At 41.6% G+C, this 15,755-nt stretch overlaps 1 protein-coding gene across 1 annotated transcript in view; it reads left to right on the forward strand.

Annotated features, from left to right (window-relative positions):
* LOC137306013 (protein APCDD1-like) overlaps positions 1 to 15,531 on the forward strand; it is a 34,902-nt gene extending 19,371 nt beyond the window's left edge. The window contains exons 4-5 of the mRNA XM_067975027.1: positions 11,097 to 11,418; positions 14,310 to 15,531. Coding sequence (XP_067831128.1) covers positions 11,097 to 11,418; positions 14,310 to 14,764 — 777 coding nt within the window. The 3' untranslated portion in view covers positions 14,765 to 15,531. The remainder of the gene's footprint in view (positions 1 to 11,096; positions 11,419 to 14,309) is intronic.
* The last annotated feature ends 224 nt before the right edge of the window (positions 15,532 to 15,755 follow it).

Genomic DNA, 15,755 nt, shown 5'->3' on the forward strand with positions numbered 1-15,755 from the left:
ACATGGATCAGTACAACAAGCAGGCTTGAGACTAATTCATCTGCGCTGCAGAGGGATTATAAACAGCTAGCAGGAAAGTTCACTAATTTTTCATAAATGATCAACCAGGGCTGCCAGATATACAATAATATTTTATTCTTTTTGTACAGATACAGAAAATTGAAAACATAAGGAACAATTATAATTTTATTTCCATTATTTCTCATTTTTAACCTTTGTCCCATATATAAATATGCTGGAGCAGTTTAGAGGCAAATTTCTAAAGGAGCCCTTCTCCAACCTGAACATTCTTAAGAGGACCCATTCCCAGTGCTTATCTGGGATGCATTTTGCCATCATATTAATATAACGATGGGCTCCCTCAATGGCTCAAGGAATAAATGCACCATGTAATGTGCTTCTGAGCCATGCAGAACAGGAAAGGCCCAGGTTCGATGCATGGCATATTAAAGTTAATTCAACTCAACCTGGGTTGCATTGGGAATATGAAAACTAGCCTTAGCCTCCCAGGTTCAGAAAAAAAATGGGAAAAATAATATAGGGTTCTTGCTTCTGATTATTACTCACTGACCACTGCTTGGAAAGTGTGCATTAGTAGTCTCATCCTGAGGACTAGGTCAGCCTTGGCTGAAAATTCGCATCTATAGCCTTCCCCATCTCTCTGATGCTAAAACAAAAGCCAAACAAACTGCAGAGGCGTTCCAGCTGTTCAGGCTGGTTGCAGCTGTATCGACTAATGGAAGGAAGAAATCTCGGTTAAATCTCTCCTCACGACTTTTGGAACGTAGTCTGGACATTCATACTCAAACATCGCTTTCTTCCTTCGGTTTCTCTCTTCAGGAAATGTTATCTCAATGTCCATCTGACCTATAATTTCCGATGTGGAAACATGAGCTGATGCAAAACTAATTTTGTCTATAATCTTGCAGAAATTTAAGCACACTGCTTGAATTTAACATACAAGACACATGAGGAAGAGCCCTGAAGAGATTGTTTGTGCAAGGCTCCGTGCCTCCGATGTAATCGCCCTGTCCTTTATTTTGAACTGCATGCTCTACCGATGCTTTGAGGCCACCATGCACTTCCTTGAGTTGACATCGAAGCACTTTAACACTTTCAATACGGCACCCCCAGTGAGTGCCTAACAGTTGTTTGACAGTAAGTTGGGTGAGATACTGTTTGAGTATGGACCAACGGTGAGTAGATGAACTGAAGATAATGAGGGAACGCCACAACACATTGAAAAATGTCATGGACAACACTGATTTAGCAGTCTCCAAAACAACCAAATTCAGCATGTGACTGCTACAGAGCTTTTTGTGAATGTCCAGCACTCTTGGTTGTACACCCTTCATTTTGCTTCCATTGACATATCCCTGCCCTGTGCAGTCATCAATGTTGACACGGGTGGAAGGAGGCTTGTGTGGTGCAGAAACACCAGCAAAGACATGTTGGGCCGAATGGCCTGTTTCTGTGCTGTAAATTCTATGTATTTAAGTTCCTCGAGATGGCCGATAAAGGTATTGCATAAGGCCTCACCGGTAGTCGCCTCAACAGCAAGAAATCTAGTAAGATGTTCTTAAATTGAAGCACCAACTGATAATTCACAATTGATAATGTGCAGTGTAATTGAGAGTTGCCCGGTGAAGCTGATATCTGTTCTGCTGTCCATGATCACACCAAAATACTTTGCACAGTGAACCTTTTCAACAATAGCCTCGAGGATGCGCCTTCCAATTCAGGCAATCAATTCATTTTGAATATCTTTACTGAGGTAATGATCGGCAATTTCTCCTTTCTCAATTGGCCTGATGTGTTCACTCATTGTGAGGTCAAACTTTGCAAGCAGTTCAATTTGACCAAGGAACGTTCCATTACGACGATTCTGACATTTTGTCTGTAGTTCCACGAAAGGCCAGATTCCTTTCTGCCAAATGACAAACAATGCAAATGAGCCTTGTTAGAACAGATCTCCAGTAATTATTTTCCATTGCAAGTTACTCCACGTCGACATTGTCGATAGTTTTATTGCCACTGATCCCTGCTTTCCACCACGTCTCCATGTTGCGCTCGTGTGCCGGTGAATATTCATGTTCTTGCAGAGTTGATGAAAGGCCCTTCCGTGCATTGAAACGGCGTTATCGTGTTTTTCAAAAAGAACAGCAAAAGCAAAGCACTTTATCTGAAGATTATTAAAACACTAGCTATGATCGGGGAACTTTGTCTTCATTCTTCAGATGGGTTTAGTAGTTCTCCTTTGTAAAGCATCATGGAACTTGCTCATTATTTTGTGGAAATTCAATATCCATTATATGTTTGGGACAAGTTTCCATCTTTGCACGTCAGTTAGTCTTTCTGGCCATAGTGCTGGGTCATCAGACAACATCTGAACGACCTCCGTGGGCTCGCTTTGTGATCCAAGGTCCTCTGATTCTGTTTGTACATTTTCCACAGTTTCAGCCAGCATTTCTCCAAGGTCAAGCACCTCACGAGCTGAAGCCGATATCTGAGTCGAAGAAGGACTTTGATCAAAAAAGGTGGAACTTCTGTCATTTTCTGCCTCTTGTGATGCAAAGAACCTGGTTAATTTAGAATATGCCACTAAGTGTTTTGCTTTTTCCTGTGAAATCCTTTGTTTCTGAACATCGTTTTTGCTACAATCAAAATACTGCAGATGCTGGAAATCTGAATGCCTCAGGCATATGGCTCACAAAAGAAAATCTCAAATTTAAGTTTTGTCCAAAATTGACAACTCTGACCTTGTTATCTATTCCCTAAACACTTTTTTAAGTCTAAGGCAAAATATGAATGACTTCATTAGAATGCATCTGCAAGATCTATAATCTGCTATAAGCCCACCGACTCCCACAGTCAACTTGATTACAATTCCTCCCACCCCACTTCCTTCAAGGACTCTATTCCATTCTCCCAGTTTCTCTGTCTTTGTCGCATCTGTTCTGATAATGCTACCTTCCACACCAGTGCTTCTGATATGTCTTCCTTTTTCCTCAACCGAGGATTCCCCTCCAATGTAGTTGACAGGGCCCTGGGTCATGTCTGTCCTATTTGCCGCCCTTCTGCCCTCACCCCTTCCACTCCCTCCCAAGGGTTCCCCCTGTCCTCACCTTCCACCCCACTAGCCTCCACATTCAATGTATCATCCTCCGCCATTTCCGTCACCTCCAGCGCGATCCCACCATCAAACAAATCTTCCCCTCCCCTCCGCTTTCAGCATTCCGAAGGGACCGCTCTCTCCGCGACACCCTGGTCCACTCTTCCACCATCCCCAATACCCACTCTCCTCCCCACGGCACCTTCCCGTGCAAGTACAGGAGATACAACACCTGCACTTTCACGTCCTCCCTTCCCACCGTCCAGTGCCCCAACACTCCTTCCGGGTGGAACAGCGATTTACTTGTACTTCTTTCAATTCAGTATACTGTATTCGCTGCTTACAATGCGGTCTCCTCTATACTGGGGAGACCAAACGCAGACTGGGTGATCACTTTGCTGAACACTTCCGCTCAGTCTGCAAGCGTGACCCTGACCTGCCGGTCGCTTTGCCATTTTAATTCCCTGTCCCACTCCCACTCTGACCTCTCTGTCCTCGGCCTCTTACACTGTTCCAATGAAACTCAACAGAAGCTCAAGGAGCAGCACCTCATCTTTCAATTAGGCACTTTACAACCTTCCGGACTCAACATTGATTTCAATAACTTCAGATCAGAACCACTGCTCCCATTTTTTCGGACAGTAGGTGCTGGTAATGGTTCTGATGTCACCATTTACAGCTCCTCTAGACCCATCTTTTGTTTCTTTACTTGTCCCATTACCACCCTCCCTGTCTTGCACCATCATTCCTGCCCTCCACACTATCAGAGACCTTCCCTTTTGTTCTTTCTTCCCCTCCCCTTCTCCCCCCTTGCCCCCTCTTTCCCAGGCTCTGTACTTGCTTAAAAACTGTTTAATCTTCAACTTCTTCCAGTTCTGATGAAAGGTCATTGACCTGAAACATTAACTCTGTTTCTTTCTCCACAGATGCTGCCTGACTTGCTGAGTACTTCCAGCATTTTCTGTTTTTATTTCAGATTTCCAGCATCTGCAATATTTTGCTTTTGTTATAATCATCTGTTTGGCTTCTATTCCCTCCATATTAATTGGTTATATAACCTAGTCTAATCTGGATGTAATTATTTCTGAATTAAACCAGCCATTAATAATTATTCTTTCCCTCAGGCAGCAACCCTCTCTCTTTCAACCCCCCCCCCCATCACCTTCCTTCCTCAAAACACCCACCCTCGACCCATCCATCCTCTCCAACCAACACCCCATCTTCAAACACCTTTTCCTCTCCAAGGTTCTCAAACGTGCAATTGTCTCCCATCTCTCTCAAAACTCCCTGGCTGTATTCTCCGCAGTCCAGATTCTCCCCTTCTATGGCATACAGCCTTTGTAACTGCGGGTGTGATGCATTACCTCTCCTCGTTTTTCTCAACCTCGCTGCGGTGTTTGACACAATGAACCATGCCATCTTCCTTCATCACGTCTCCTCCATTGTCCAGCTCATGGGAATACCTTTGTGTGGTTCCACTGCCGTCTATCTGAATGCAACCAGCACATCTCCAGTAATGACTTCTTGACCTGCCATTGCAACATTCATCTCTGGAGTCTCCCAAGCATCCATCCTTCTCTTCCTTATCTATATGCTGCCCCTTGGTCACATTAACCACAGGCACAAGGTCATTTTACATATGTATACTGATGACACCCAGCTCTATCTCTCCACCACCTCTATCCACCCCTCAACCACCGGACCAAAATCAAAACTTAATGACCACAACTTCAAATTTCTTCATGGCCTTGCCTCAGCTCTGCCACCTCCTCCAGCCTTGTGTCCCCTCCCCTACACCCTTTGGTCTTCTAGGTTTCCCTTGGTCTATGATTAGGCAGAGTCAACATGGTTTTATGAAAGACAAATTCATTAGAGTTTTTTGAGGATGTAGCTAGCAGGGTAGATTAAGGGGAACCGATGGATGTAGTATATTTGGATTTTCAAAAGGCATTTGATGAAGTGCCACATAAAAGGTTGTTATGCAAGATTAGGGCTCATGGGGTTGGGGGTAACATACTGGCATGGATAGAGGATTGGTTAACAGGCAGAAAACAGACAGTAGGGGTAAACGGATCATTTTCAGGTTGGCAGGCTGTAACTAGTGGGGTACGGCAAGGATCGGTGCTTGGGCCTCAGCTATTTACGATCTATATTAATGACTTGGATGAAGAGACCAGGTGTAATGTATCCAAGTTTGCTCACGATACAAGCTAGGTGGGAAAGTAAGCTGTGAGGAGGACACAAAGACTCTGCAAAGGGATATAGACAGGTTAAGTGAGTGGGCAAGAAGGTGGCAGATGGAATATAATGTGGGGAAATGTGAGGTTATTCACTTTGATGGGAAGAATAGAAAAACAAAATATTTTTTAAATGGTGAGAAACTATTAAATGTTGGTGTCCGGAGAGATTTGGGTGTCCTGGTACAAGAAACACAAAAAGTTAGCATGCGCGTACAGCAAGCAATTAGGAAAGCAAATGGTACGTTCGCCTTTATTGCAAGGGGGTTGGAGTACAAGAGTAAGGAAGTCTTACTACAATTGTACAGGGCTTTGGTGAGACCTCACCTGGAGTACTGCGTACAGTTTTGGTCTCCTTATCTAAGGAAGGATATACTTGCCGTAGAGGCGGTGCAACGGAGGTTCACTAGATTAATTCCTGGGATGAGAGGGTTGTACTATGAGGAGAGGTTGAGTCGAATGGGCCTATACTCTCTGGAGTTTAGAAGAATGAGAGGTGATCTAATTGAAACATGTAAGATTCTGAGGGGGCTTGACAGGGTAGACGCTGAGAGGTTGTTTCCCCTGGCTGGACAGTCTAGAACTAGAGGGCATAGTCTCAGGATAAGGGGTCGGCCATTTAAGATTGAGATGAGGAGGAATTTCTTCGCTCTTGTGAATCTTTGGCATTCTCTACACCAGAGGGCTGTGGATGCTCAGTCGTTGAGTATACTCAAGGCTGAGATGGATAGATTTTCGGACTCTAGGGGAATCAAGGGATACGGGGATTGGGCAGGAAAGTGGAATTGAGGTTGAAGATCAGCCACAATCTGATTAAATGGTGGGGCAGTCTCTAGAGGCCGTTATGGCCTTCTCCTGCTCCTATTTCTTATGTTCTCATGTTCGTCTGACTCTAAACTTCTGTACATACCTCTCCCTTTGCCCCACCATTGGTGACAGAGCTTTCAATCATCGGTCTATCTTTCTGGAACTCCCTCCCTAAATCCCTGTGCCTAAGCGCTTGTCTGTCCTCATTTAAAGCCTTCTCAAAATACATCTTTTCGACTAAGCTGTTGATCACCCTTCCTAATTCATCGCTAAGTGTCCAGTCGCTACATTTTTCATTGGTGAAGTGTATTGGGGTGCTATTTTATGTTCAAGGCACTATATTACTGCAAATTATTATTGTTATTCATGAAGGATGGTGCAGTAAATGTGACAAAAATAAACAACACTTTATTTCTAAGAAAGAAAAGATCTGTATTTATAGAGATCTTTATCATATCGCTTGGAAATATCCCAGAGTGCTTCACATACAATGAATTACTTTGCAAAGTGGCAACTGTTCTTATGTGGGTGAAAAAGGCAGTTATTTTCTGTGCAGCAAGGTCGAGACACCAATTCGATGAATGACCAGCTAATTGTTTTTTGATGTTGGTTGAGAGATGAATGTTGGCCAAGACACCAGGAGAACGCCCTGCTGTTCTTCAAATAGTGTCATAGATCCCCTCGCAGCCACCTGATCAGGCATTTGGGGCTTGTTTTAATACTTCTTCCAAAGGATGGCATCTCTGATGATGCAACACTCTCTCTGTACTTCACTGTATTGTCAGCCTAGGTTATGAGCTCGAGATATAAATATGAATGCAATATCTACATTATATTTATGTAAGCTGTCACTGCATTCTGGGAGTGATGTATTGCACATACCAGTAACCAGCGACATTGCCTGATATGAATTTTACCTCAGTTACATTTTCACATGAGATACATTTCCAGATTATAAAAATCTTCTCAACTATCTATAAAATTTGAAGCAATTAATTAACGTAGTGGCATAAATGTTTACAGCACAGAAGGAGGCCATTTGGCTTATCGGGTCTGTGCCAGCTCTTTGTTAGAGTAATCCCACTGCCCTGCTCTCTCCCCATAGCCCTGTAACTTCCTATGCTTTAAATGTAGCAATGTGCACTAATTAGATGACATTTTTACATGTGATATTGGAATGGCGTAGAATAGTGTGTCAGAGAGTAAAGAAACTCACAGCTAGTGAGAGCTCCTTACTTTACTATGGTATAACCTTAGTGTTAAATAGAATAAACAGTGTCAATGCACGTGGCTATAGGAAGCTTTGTTCAGTAAGACACTTAAATGATTTGAAGAACCTGAATGGCTTAAGAGAAAAATGCATTCCTTACTATATTTTTAATGTAAAGGCATTAAACACATAATTTATCCCCCCCAATTTTATTGTAAAGTACTCAGAGATTGCTCTCTGCATAGAAAGAATATTTTATAAAAATTGTTTCCACAGAAACACACACAATTAAAATCAGATTGACCACCAATTCTTCGTCATAGTGCCTAAATGTATTGACATGCAACGTTACATATGAAGCGATAACACATGCACTCATCCTGCATTTCCCCACGTGCTGAATTCTCAATCGCAAGTCAGACAATCAGGGGAAACCACATACTCCCTGTCAGCTAATTGAAGAGTGGCAGAGATTCAGGACAGTATGTGTGTCCATTTATTTGGTTGGTGAATAGTTTGCAGTTTGAGTACCTGAAATAGGGGAGTAAATAAATTTTTAAAACTGAGTGGAACGGAAATTAATCAAATCTTAGAAAGCGTAAAATGGTCACAAAGAGTGCAACCAGCCACTAAAGATCCTAACGCCAATCATTTTTACAGAACCTCCAGATAGTGGAGATTTGATCCTAAAATAGCACCAACCGTGACATGGCACCAAATATGTCATAGCCCCTGGCACTGGTCAGATGCTCAAAGTGAAACATTGTGAGTGATTTTCGGAAAGTAGGTATTTTCCACTCTGCAAACAGGTGTAGCACATATGCACTGCCAGCAGTCATTCTGGATAAATATTCAAACAAAGAATTTCCCCATAGCAACCTAGTATTTTCATCTACAGCAGAACAAATATATGTGGCACAGATGCTCTGTGGTGACTGGAAAGCATTGGGTCTCAATGCTTCTGCGTGCAGCCTTTCATTCTATGAGTCATACTGACCAAAGCAATGAATTAAAACCTCAGATCCTTTCAATGCACAATGAAGGGTTCAGTGGCTGCTTCATTGAGCTAGCTAGTTCCTCTCACATCAAAGGGGATTCTTGAATCTGCTTGTTACATGTATCATCTGTTTGGTAAGTTCCTTTCAGTGAAAAACATACAGGCGGTCTGGTTTGCCATTATCTTTTAAGTTGGATGCATTCCCACTTCAAGAGCAGCCAATCTTGTTTTAGAAAATAACTAGATGTCCCATTGCTGATCACTGTCCAATGTCCAATGATTCCATGGAAAGTGTACATGTGCAGACATCAGGTGAGGACAGAATTAGACTTGGGCCCTTCCCTCCCCCCATCATAATCAAATAGTATGCTGACAGTCACTGTCTAAGCTCACACATAAAGAAAGATAAAGTACCAGAGGGCAATGCCTGTGGAACTGTGCCCCAAAATGAATATTTTAAAATAATGTTAGAAAACAGTCGCACTAAAAGTGATCCAGTGAGCTCCCTGTCCCCACTGAAAAGTGAATGTAAATGGATGTCAGTTAAAGAGAGAGTTGGCGCAGCTGTGATGACCTCTATGTTTGAATGGCCTTCTGACTCACCCTACCTAGGTTCACACATGAAGATTGGGCACTTGAGGAGGGGAGAAAAAAATGGGATGGTTGCAAAGAAGAGAGAGGGTTGGAGACTATAGGTGAAAAGATGATCGCCTGTCAAATGGCAAGCAATGTCTGTATCCTGTCTAAGAATGCAGGAGTAGTGTGCTAAAAGCCTCCCCAGATATGGCAATAGTCTTCATGTCTTTCAGCAACTTGGGTTCTATAGTGGATTAAGAGTTGTAAAGGGGCTCTTTGGAGGCAGTTTTGGGGAGATGTGGGTGTTCCATTTCCGATCTAAGGAGATAATAAGGTCAAGAATGTCAATAGATGAAGAAGGATAAGTTGGTGGCATCAAGGTTAAAAAGTGGCAGCTGTTAGTTATACTTGTGAGAGATACGAAGAAACTATGGCCCTGAATTATGCCAGGAAATTCTAGCAGACAAAAGCTAATACATTCATCCGAAATTTCTCTCTGCTATCTTGGTGGAAGTATTAACCCATATATTTTAAACAGGTTAACACCTGTGCTAAAATAGAGGAGAAAGGAATTTCAGATGAACATACTAGTATTGATTCACTAGTATTCCACAGCATAACTTTAGGGTCCAGGTAATGAAATAAACTAGATTTTAGGGCTACTGTACCATTTTAATGCAATTGCTTAATTCAAATTACTGAATAATTCAAAATTTTTGTTGCCCCATTCAAGGATACATAAGGAGATCAAAATGCGGTGAACTGTGAGAGGGTTGGACATTGTGCAAAGTGAAGGAAGTTGATGAATGTTTTGTGGACAAGGTTGGATTATGAGCAGAGATCGCTGATAGATAGGAATAGAGCAGAAGAGAGGGCAAAACTGTTGGGAAACCCTGAGCTAATCAAAGGAAAGTGAGAGGATGAACCATCAAGTACAGCTGGCACCATAAATTCTCATGTGAATCTGTTGACATTCTCTGGCACACAAGTTTGAAGTCCTGCCAGTAATGAGTCTGGTCTTTAGCAAAGTGACTTATATACATGGAATGCTAACTCACTCCCAGATCTAGTTTTGAGACAGGCCCTGTGATAAAGTGCTTCATATAAACATAAGTGCACAAGAAAAAATCTTTACCCTGAATTAAAGATTAGAAAAAGGACTCTTTAAAGTCTGCGATTCTTGCTGTTTCCCACAGTGTATCTACAAGAGGGTGACTCAACACCAGCTGGTTTTGGTACACTGTCTACTCCTGTTAATTCAAAATTGCTTAATTCGAATTACTGGATAATTTGAAGTTGAATTGCATTTAAAAGGGCTACTGTACCATTTTAATATAATTGCTTAATTCAGATTACTGGATAATTCAAATTTTGAGTCGGGCAAAGATCAACTTTGAATTGTCAGGGGTAAGCTGGACAGATGGGTATTTTTTTGCTTTGTTTTCTAAGTGTTCCCTGTGACTCTGGTATGTATTTGAGAATTCTTGTTGGGTCTATTTTTGTAAGGAGGAATTTATACAGTTTCTCCAAGATGAGTGATGGGGCATGTCTTTCATATCTACATAAACTGCACAATCAATAAAGATTTTGTGGTCTGACTGCTTTTTAACTAATGATTCATATATAGTCATGTATATGAGGTCGGACCCTATTTTGTAAGAACAAAAGAAAATTTATCAGGCTGGGTACCACAGTGTAAATTTAAGGAAAATGCAAAAAACTGGATTTATTTAACAGGAAATAAGAATGAATTGTGCCAAGCATTCTGTTGTATGCCTCTTGGTTTATCATGCAGATTTATTAAATTACTTCAGAAATCACCAACCTGATTATTAAAGTTGAAACATATTTTGCTCTGTGGATGGTGGAAATGGATTCAATAGGAACTTTCAAGATGGAATTGGATTTCTACTTAAAAAGGAAAAATTTGCAGGGCTACGAAGGAAGAGCAGGGGAGTGGGAATAATTGCTAGCTCGATAGGCACGATTAGCCGAATGGTCTCCTGTGCTGTATCATTCTAAGATTCTATGATTTTTCAACTCTACTTAAGTTCACAAAACAGATTATATGCACTGACCGATACATAAAGTTAAATGTTAACACTGCCCAATTCCATCATTTATAGTTTAGAATTTCTACTTTGCTTATCATTTCAGAATCACGATCATTCCTGCATAGCCTGTCGGATAATCTACCGATCAGATGAGCATCACCCTCCGATTCTACCCCCAAAGGCAGACCTGACTGTGGGGCTACATGGCCAATGGGTGAGCCAGCGGTGTGAGGTACGGCCTGAGGTACTCTTCCTCACCCGGCACTTCATATTCCATGACAAAAACAACACTTGGGAAGGACATTACTACCATTTCTCAGACCCTGTGTGCAAGCATCCAACTTTCACCATCTACGCCAAAGGCCGTTATAGCCGAGGAATCCCTTCAACAAAAGTAATGGGAGGAACAGAGTTTGTGTTTAAAGGTAAGATGGAATCAATCAATTAATATTTTTGTCTGTGAACCCCATAGAGGTTATGGGAATTATTTTTTGTCCCATTAGGAGCAATATTATCATCTGAGCCCCCAACACAAGCCATCTGCCCACTCCTTGGAGTGGATTTCCAGAAGGCTTTTGAGAAGGTACCACATCAAAGGCTACTACACAAAATAAGAGCTTATGGTGTGGGGGGTAACATATTAGCATGGATAAAGGATTGGTTAGCTAACAGGAAACAGAGAGTAGACACAATTGGGTCATTTTCAGGTTGGCAAGATGTAACAAGGGGAGCATCACAGGGATCAGTGCTTGGGCTTCAACTATTTACAATCTACATCAATGACTTGGATGATGGGACTGAGTGTATGGTTGCTAAATTTGCTGATGACATAAAGGTAGGTAGGAAAGTAAGTTGTGAAGAGGACATAAGGAGTCTGCAAAGGGTTATAGATAGGTTAAGTGAGTGGCAAAAATTTGGCAGATGGAGTATAATGTGGGAAAATGTGAACTTGTCCACTTTGGCAGGAGGAATAGAAAAGCAGCATATTATTTAAATGGAGAGAGATTTTAGAACTCTGAGGTTCAGAGGGACCTGGGTGTCCTCGTACACAAATCACAAAAAGTTAGTATGCAGGTACAGCAAGTGATTAGGAAGGCAAATGGAATGTTGTCATTTATTGCAAGGGGAATGGAATATAAAAGTAGAGATGTTTTGCTACAGTTGTACAGGGCATTGGTGAGACCACATCTAGAATACTGTGTGCAGTTTTGGTCTCCTTATTTAAGAAAGGACTTAATTGCTTTGGAGGCAGTTCAGAGAAGGTTCACTCGACTGATTCCTGGGATGAGGGAGTTATCTTATGAGGAAAGCTTGGACAAGTTGGGCCTGTATACACTGGAGTTTAGAAGAATGAGAGGTGATCTTATTGAAACATATAAGATCCTGAGGGGACTAGATGGGGTAGATGCTGAGGGGATGTTTGCCCTTGTGGGAGAGACTAGAACTAGGGGCCACAGTTTAAAAATAAGGGGTCTCTCATTTAAGCTGGAGATGAGGAGAAATGTTTTCTCCGAGAGTCGTGAGTCTGTGGAACTCCCTTCCCCAGAGAGCGGTGGAGGCAGGGTCATTGAATATTTTTAAGGCTGAGTTAGATAGATTCCTGATTAACAAGGGAGTCAAAGGTTATAGTAGGTAGACGGGAAAGTAGGGTTGAGGTCACAATCAGATCAGCCATGATCTTATCAAATGGCAGGGCAGGCTCGAGGGGCCGAATGGCCTACTCCTGCTCTTAATTCATATGTTTGTATGTATGTCCTAGTATTGATACTCGTAGTATTCAATATAACCAATAACTGGTGCAGCTCTTGGTTAATGCGTGTATGAAGAGGTTAATCAGTGCAATTGTGTTAAAAAAAAGTGTCGAGTTGAAACTGATTCTAACCATCAATGTAATTTTTGGTTTTAAGCAAGGAAACCAAAATCCAGTGAATTACAGTGCTCTTAAAAGTGCAACACAAATCCAATGAAATACAAGTCCTTTGTAGATGAGCTAGGCATTACTGGGGCCAGGATTACCTTCTTGAATCTTTCATTGAAATCACATTGAGGGAGAAGACCAATGAAGTTGTCAAAGTGTCTCCTGACAATAACCACCCTCATGAGATATTGAGGTAAATTTTTGTCTTCATCACATGGTCGGTAATCTGGCTCCACATTAAAACCGCAGCCAGCTGCCAACCACTGCTCGTCTCCCTCCTTATCTCCTGTCTTCCTCCTCACCCCCCCCCCCACCACCATTGGCCTGGTGCCATCATCATCATCCCCACCAGCTGACTTTCCTCCTCTTCGTAACCGGCGCACTGCCTCTTGGAGCGTGAAAAGTGCCCAAAAGGAACAATTTTGCATGGTCTTCTTGCGCATTAGCCCCCGATTTCTGTTTCAAGGCCAAAGTTTCTTTTCTCTACATGAAATGAGTTTGGATAACCTCAATCCAATCACCGGTGGGTATGGCCCACAACATAAAATCATTTTTAACTGGAAATATCTCTTGGAAAAGCTGCAAAGAATGTTTCTGTGGGAAATGGAAATACCACACTGGTTTAGTAGAGTCCTTGGACATATTGAGGGGGGGGGGGGGGGGGGGCAGTAAAATTGCTTTGTGACTTACAGCCAGCACATGTATTAAGTGTGCACTTATAGTCATTGATGTTAATAGAATGATTGCTAACTCTTGCCTATGATCTTTAAAATTGCTTCTAGGAGTAAGCAAGTGTAAGAGTTTAGCACACAGACCAACAATCATTGGAGGCATGCACTACATTAACCAAGTTTTGCAGATTTTGTTTTTAAATGCATTGTTGGCAGCTTTAACAAGTGGCTCAGCAGCACTGTTGGACGTATCTTCTGTTTGTCCCTTCGGTTGTATAATAGCTGTAACACATCAACCTCACCGAATGTGCACAGAGTAAAGATGTACATTCCTGAGAGTACGTTGAAATAATGGGAGAGAAAACATTACCTCCCATTTAAAGTATTCTCGCTGCACTGAGTAACTCCACGTCCACTGTTGAGGTAGAGTAGAGAGAGCTTTACTCTGCATCTAAGTCATACTATATGTGGTCTGGGACTGCTTGAGGCTGACACTGGGTGTCCAAAATGGGAAAATGTTCCATTTCCCACTATTAAAATCCCTCACCTTGGTGAGCACAAAAATGCACCCAAGAAATCATCAAAATGAAAACCCCCAACGTTTATAAAACTACCTGAAATATCTTCACTAAGAGCAGATCCACCCAATTCAGTATGGACAAAAGTACATCGTTTGTTTAGTTTAGTATAAAATGTTTGGCATTAACTTTTTAAAATCTTGTTTCAGTTAACCACATGAAGGTGACGCCAATGGATGCTGCTACTGCATCGCTCTTGAACGTCTTCAATGGTAATGCGTGTGGGGCTGAGGGATCATGGGATGTGGGAGTGGAGCAAGATGTTACTCACACCAATGGCTGTGTGGCTCTGGGGATACGCCTCCCTCACACCGAGTACGAGCTCTTTAAGATGGAACAAGATGCTAAAGGTCGATACCTGCTGTTCAATGGACAAAGACCTAGTGACGGATCCAGCCCAGACAGGCCAGAGAAGAGGGCCACATCTTACCAGGCACCTTTAGTCCAGTGTGCTGCATCTGTATTGGGATTGGATGAGTCAATGGAAGATGGTGAACAAGACAAATCCACCAATGGATCAGAGAGAAATTACCGCTCTGGCGGTGCTTTTGTATTACTGTTTATTTGTGTGCTTCCTTGTATGGCCAAGCACGTCTTCAGCTAAGCACAACCTAGTCTTCCTATGGCTTCTATGATGGAAAACTCTATAACTAGAGTTTCTTTCTCCATCCAGACAGTTTATTTACTTGACGCACTTCAATGCCTAAATACTGTTCCTCCATTTGAAGGCGTTGGTATGATTTTTCCACTTTGAACTCCCTCCAGTCAACTTCAGACATGGAACGAGTAGCATCTACTGCACAACAGTAACGGCACTTTATTACGATGGAAGATTTTATCCGGCACACACTGTAAAAATGTACATAGTTTGCCAAGTATATTCAAGCTAATGTCTTCTGTGGCATTCTCCTCCCAATGACTATGTGGTTCAGGTAACTCTGGAGGGTGTTTTTAATTGGTAAATTGAACTAGTGTTTGTAAATTTGAATCAAGAATTTCAATGTGCAAAAATCTGGAGTTGCAAAAACAAACTATGGCTAACAGGTAAAAGGAGATATTGTCTTCCATAAACAGGAACACCAGGGAAAAATAATCAATGTATTCTCGAAAATACTGCTTCTATATTTTATTTTTCCTTACATGATTACAAGTAATTATTTGTATCATTTCTATAAAAGTTAACAAAATTTCTGCCGTGGATTTTGTGTGGCACTTGTTTTTCAGTTACTTTGTTAAAAATCTAGGTGTAGGTTCGACATTATTTATATACCAAGCCACCAGATATGTTTTTACTGGTTTTAACTTTTGGCATAATTAATTTTTGTATGTGCTTAATGTGATTTCTAAAATCATATTTTTGAAAAGTGCATTTGGGCAATTATATAACTAAATCATTATAATGTAGTTTCAGTATTTTCTGATTTAAGTGTGTTGTCTGTTTGTTATTCCCTCTTCCTTGATCATTTCTACAAAAAGCACAAAGGCTTCACATCAAATCAAGATGCTTGATAGTTTACTTAAATTGTAAACGATATTCCATAATTGTGCCTATGTGCCAGTGAAGGCATTATTCAAATCACGTCCTAATATTTAAT

This window comes from Heptranchias perlo, chromosome 3 (genome assembly GCF_035084215.1).
Source record: "Heptranchias perlo isolate sHepPer1 chromosome 3, sHepPer1.hap1, whole genome shotgun sequence".
NCBI lineage: Eukaryota > Metazoa > Chordata > Chondrichthyes > Hexanchiformes > Hexanchidae > Heptranchias > Heptranchias perlo.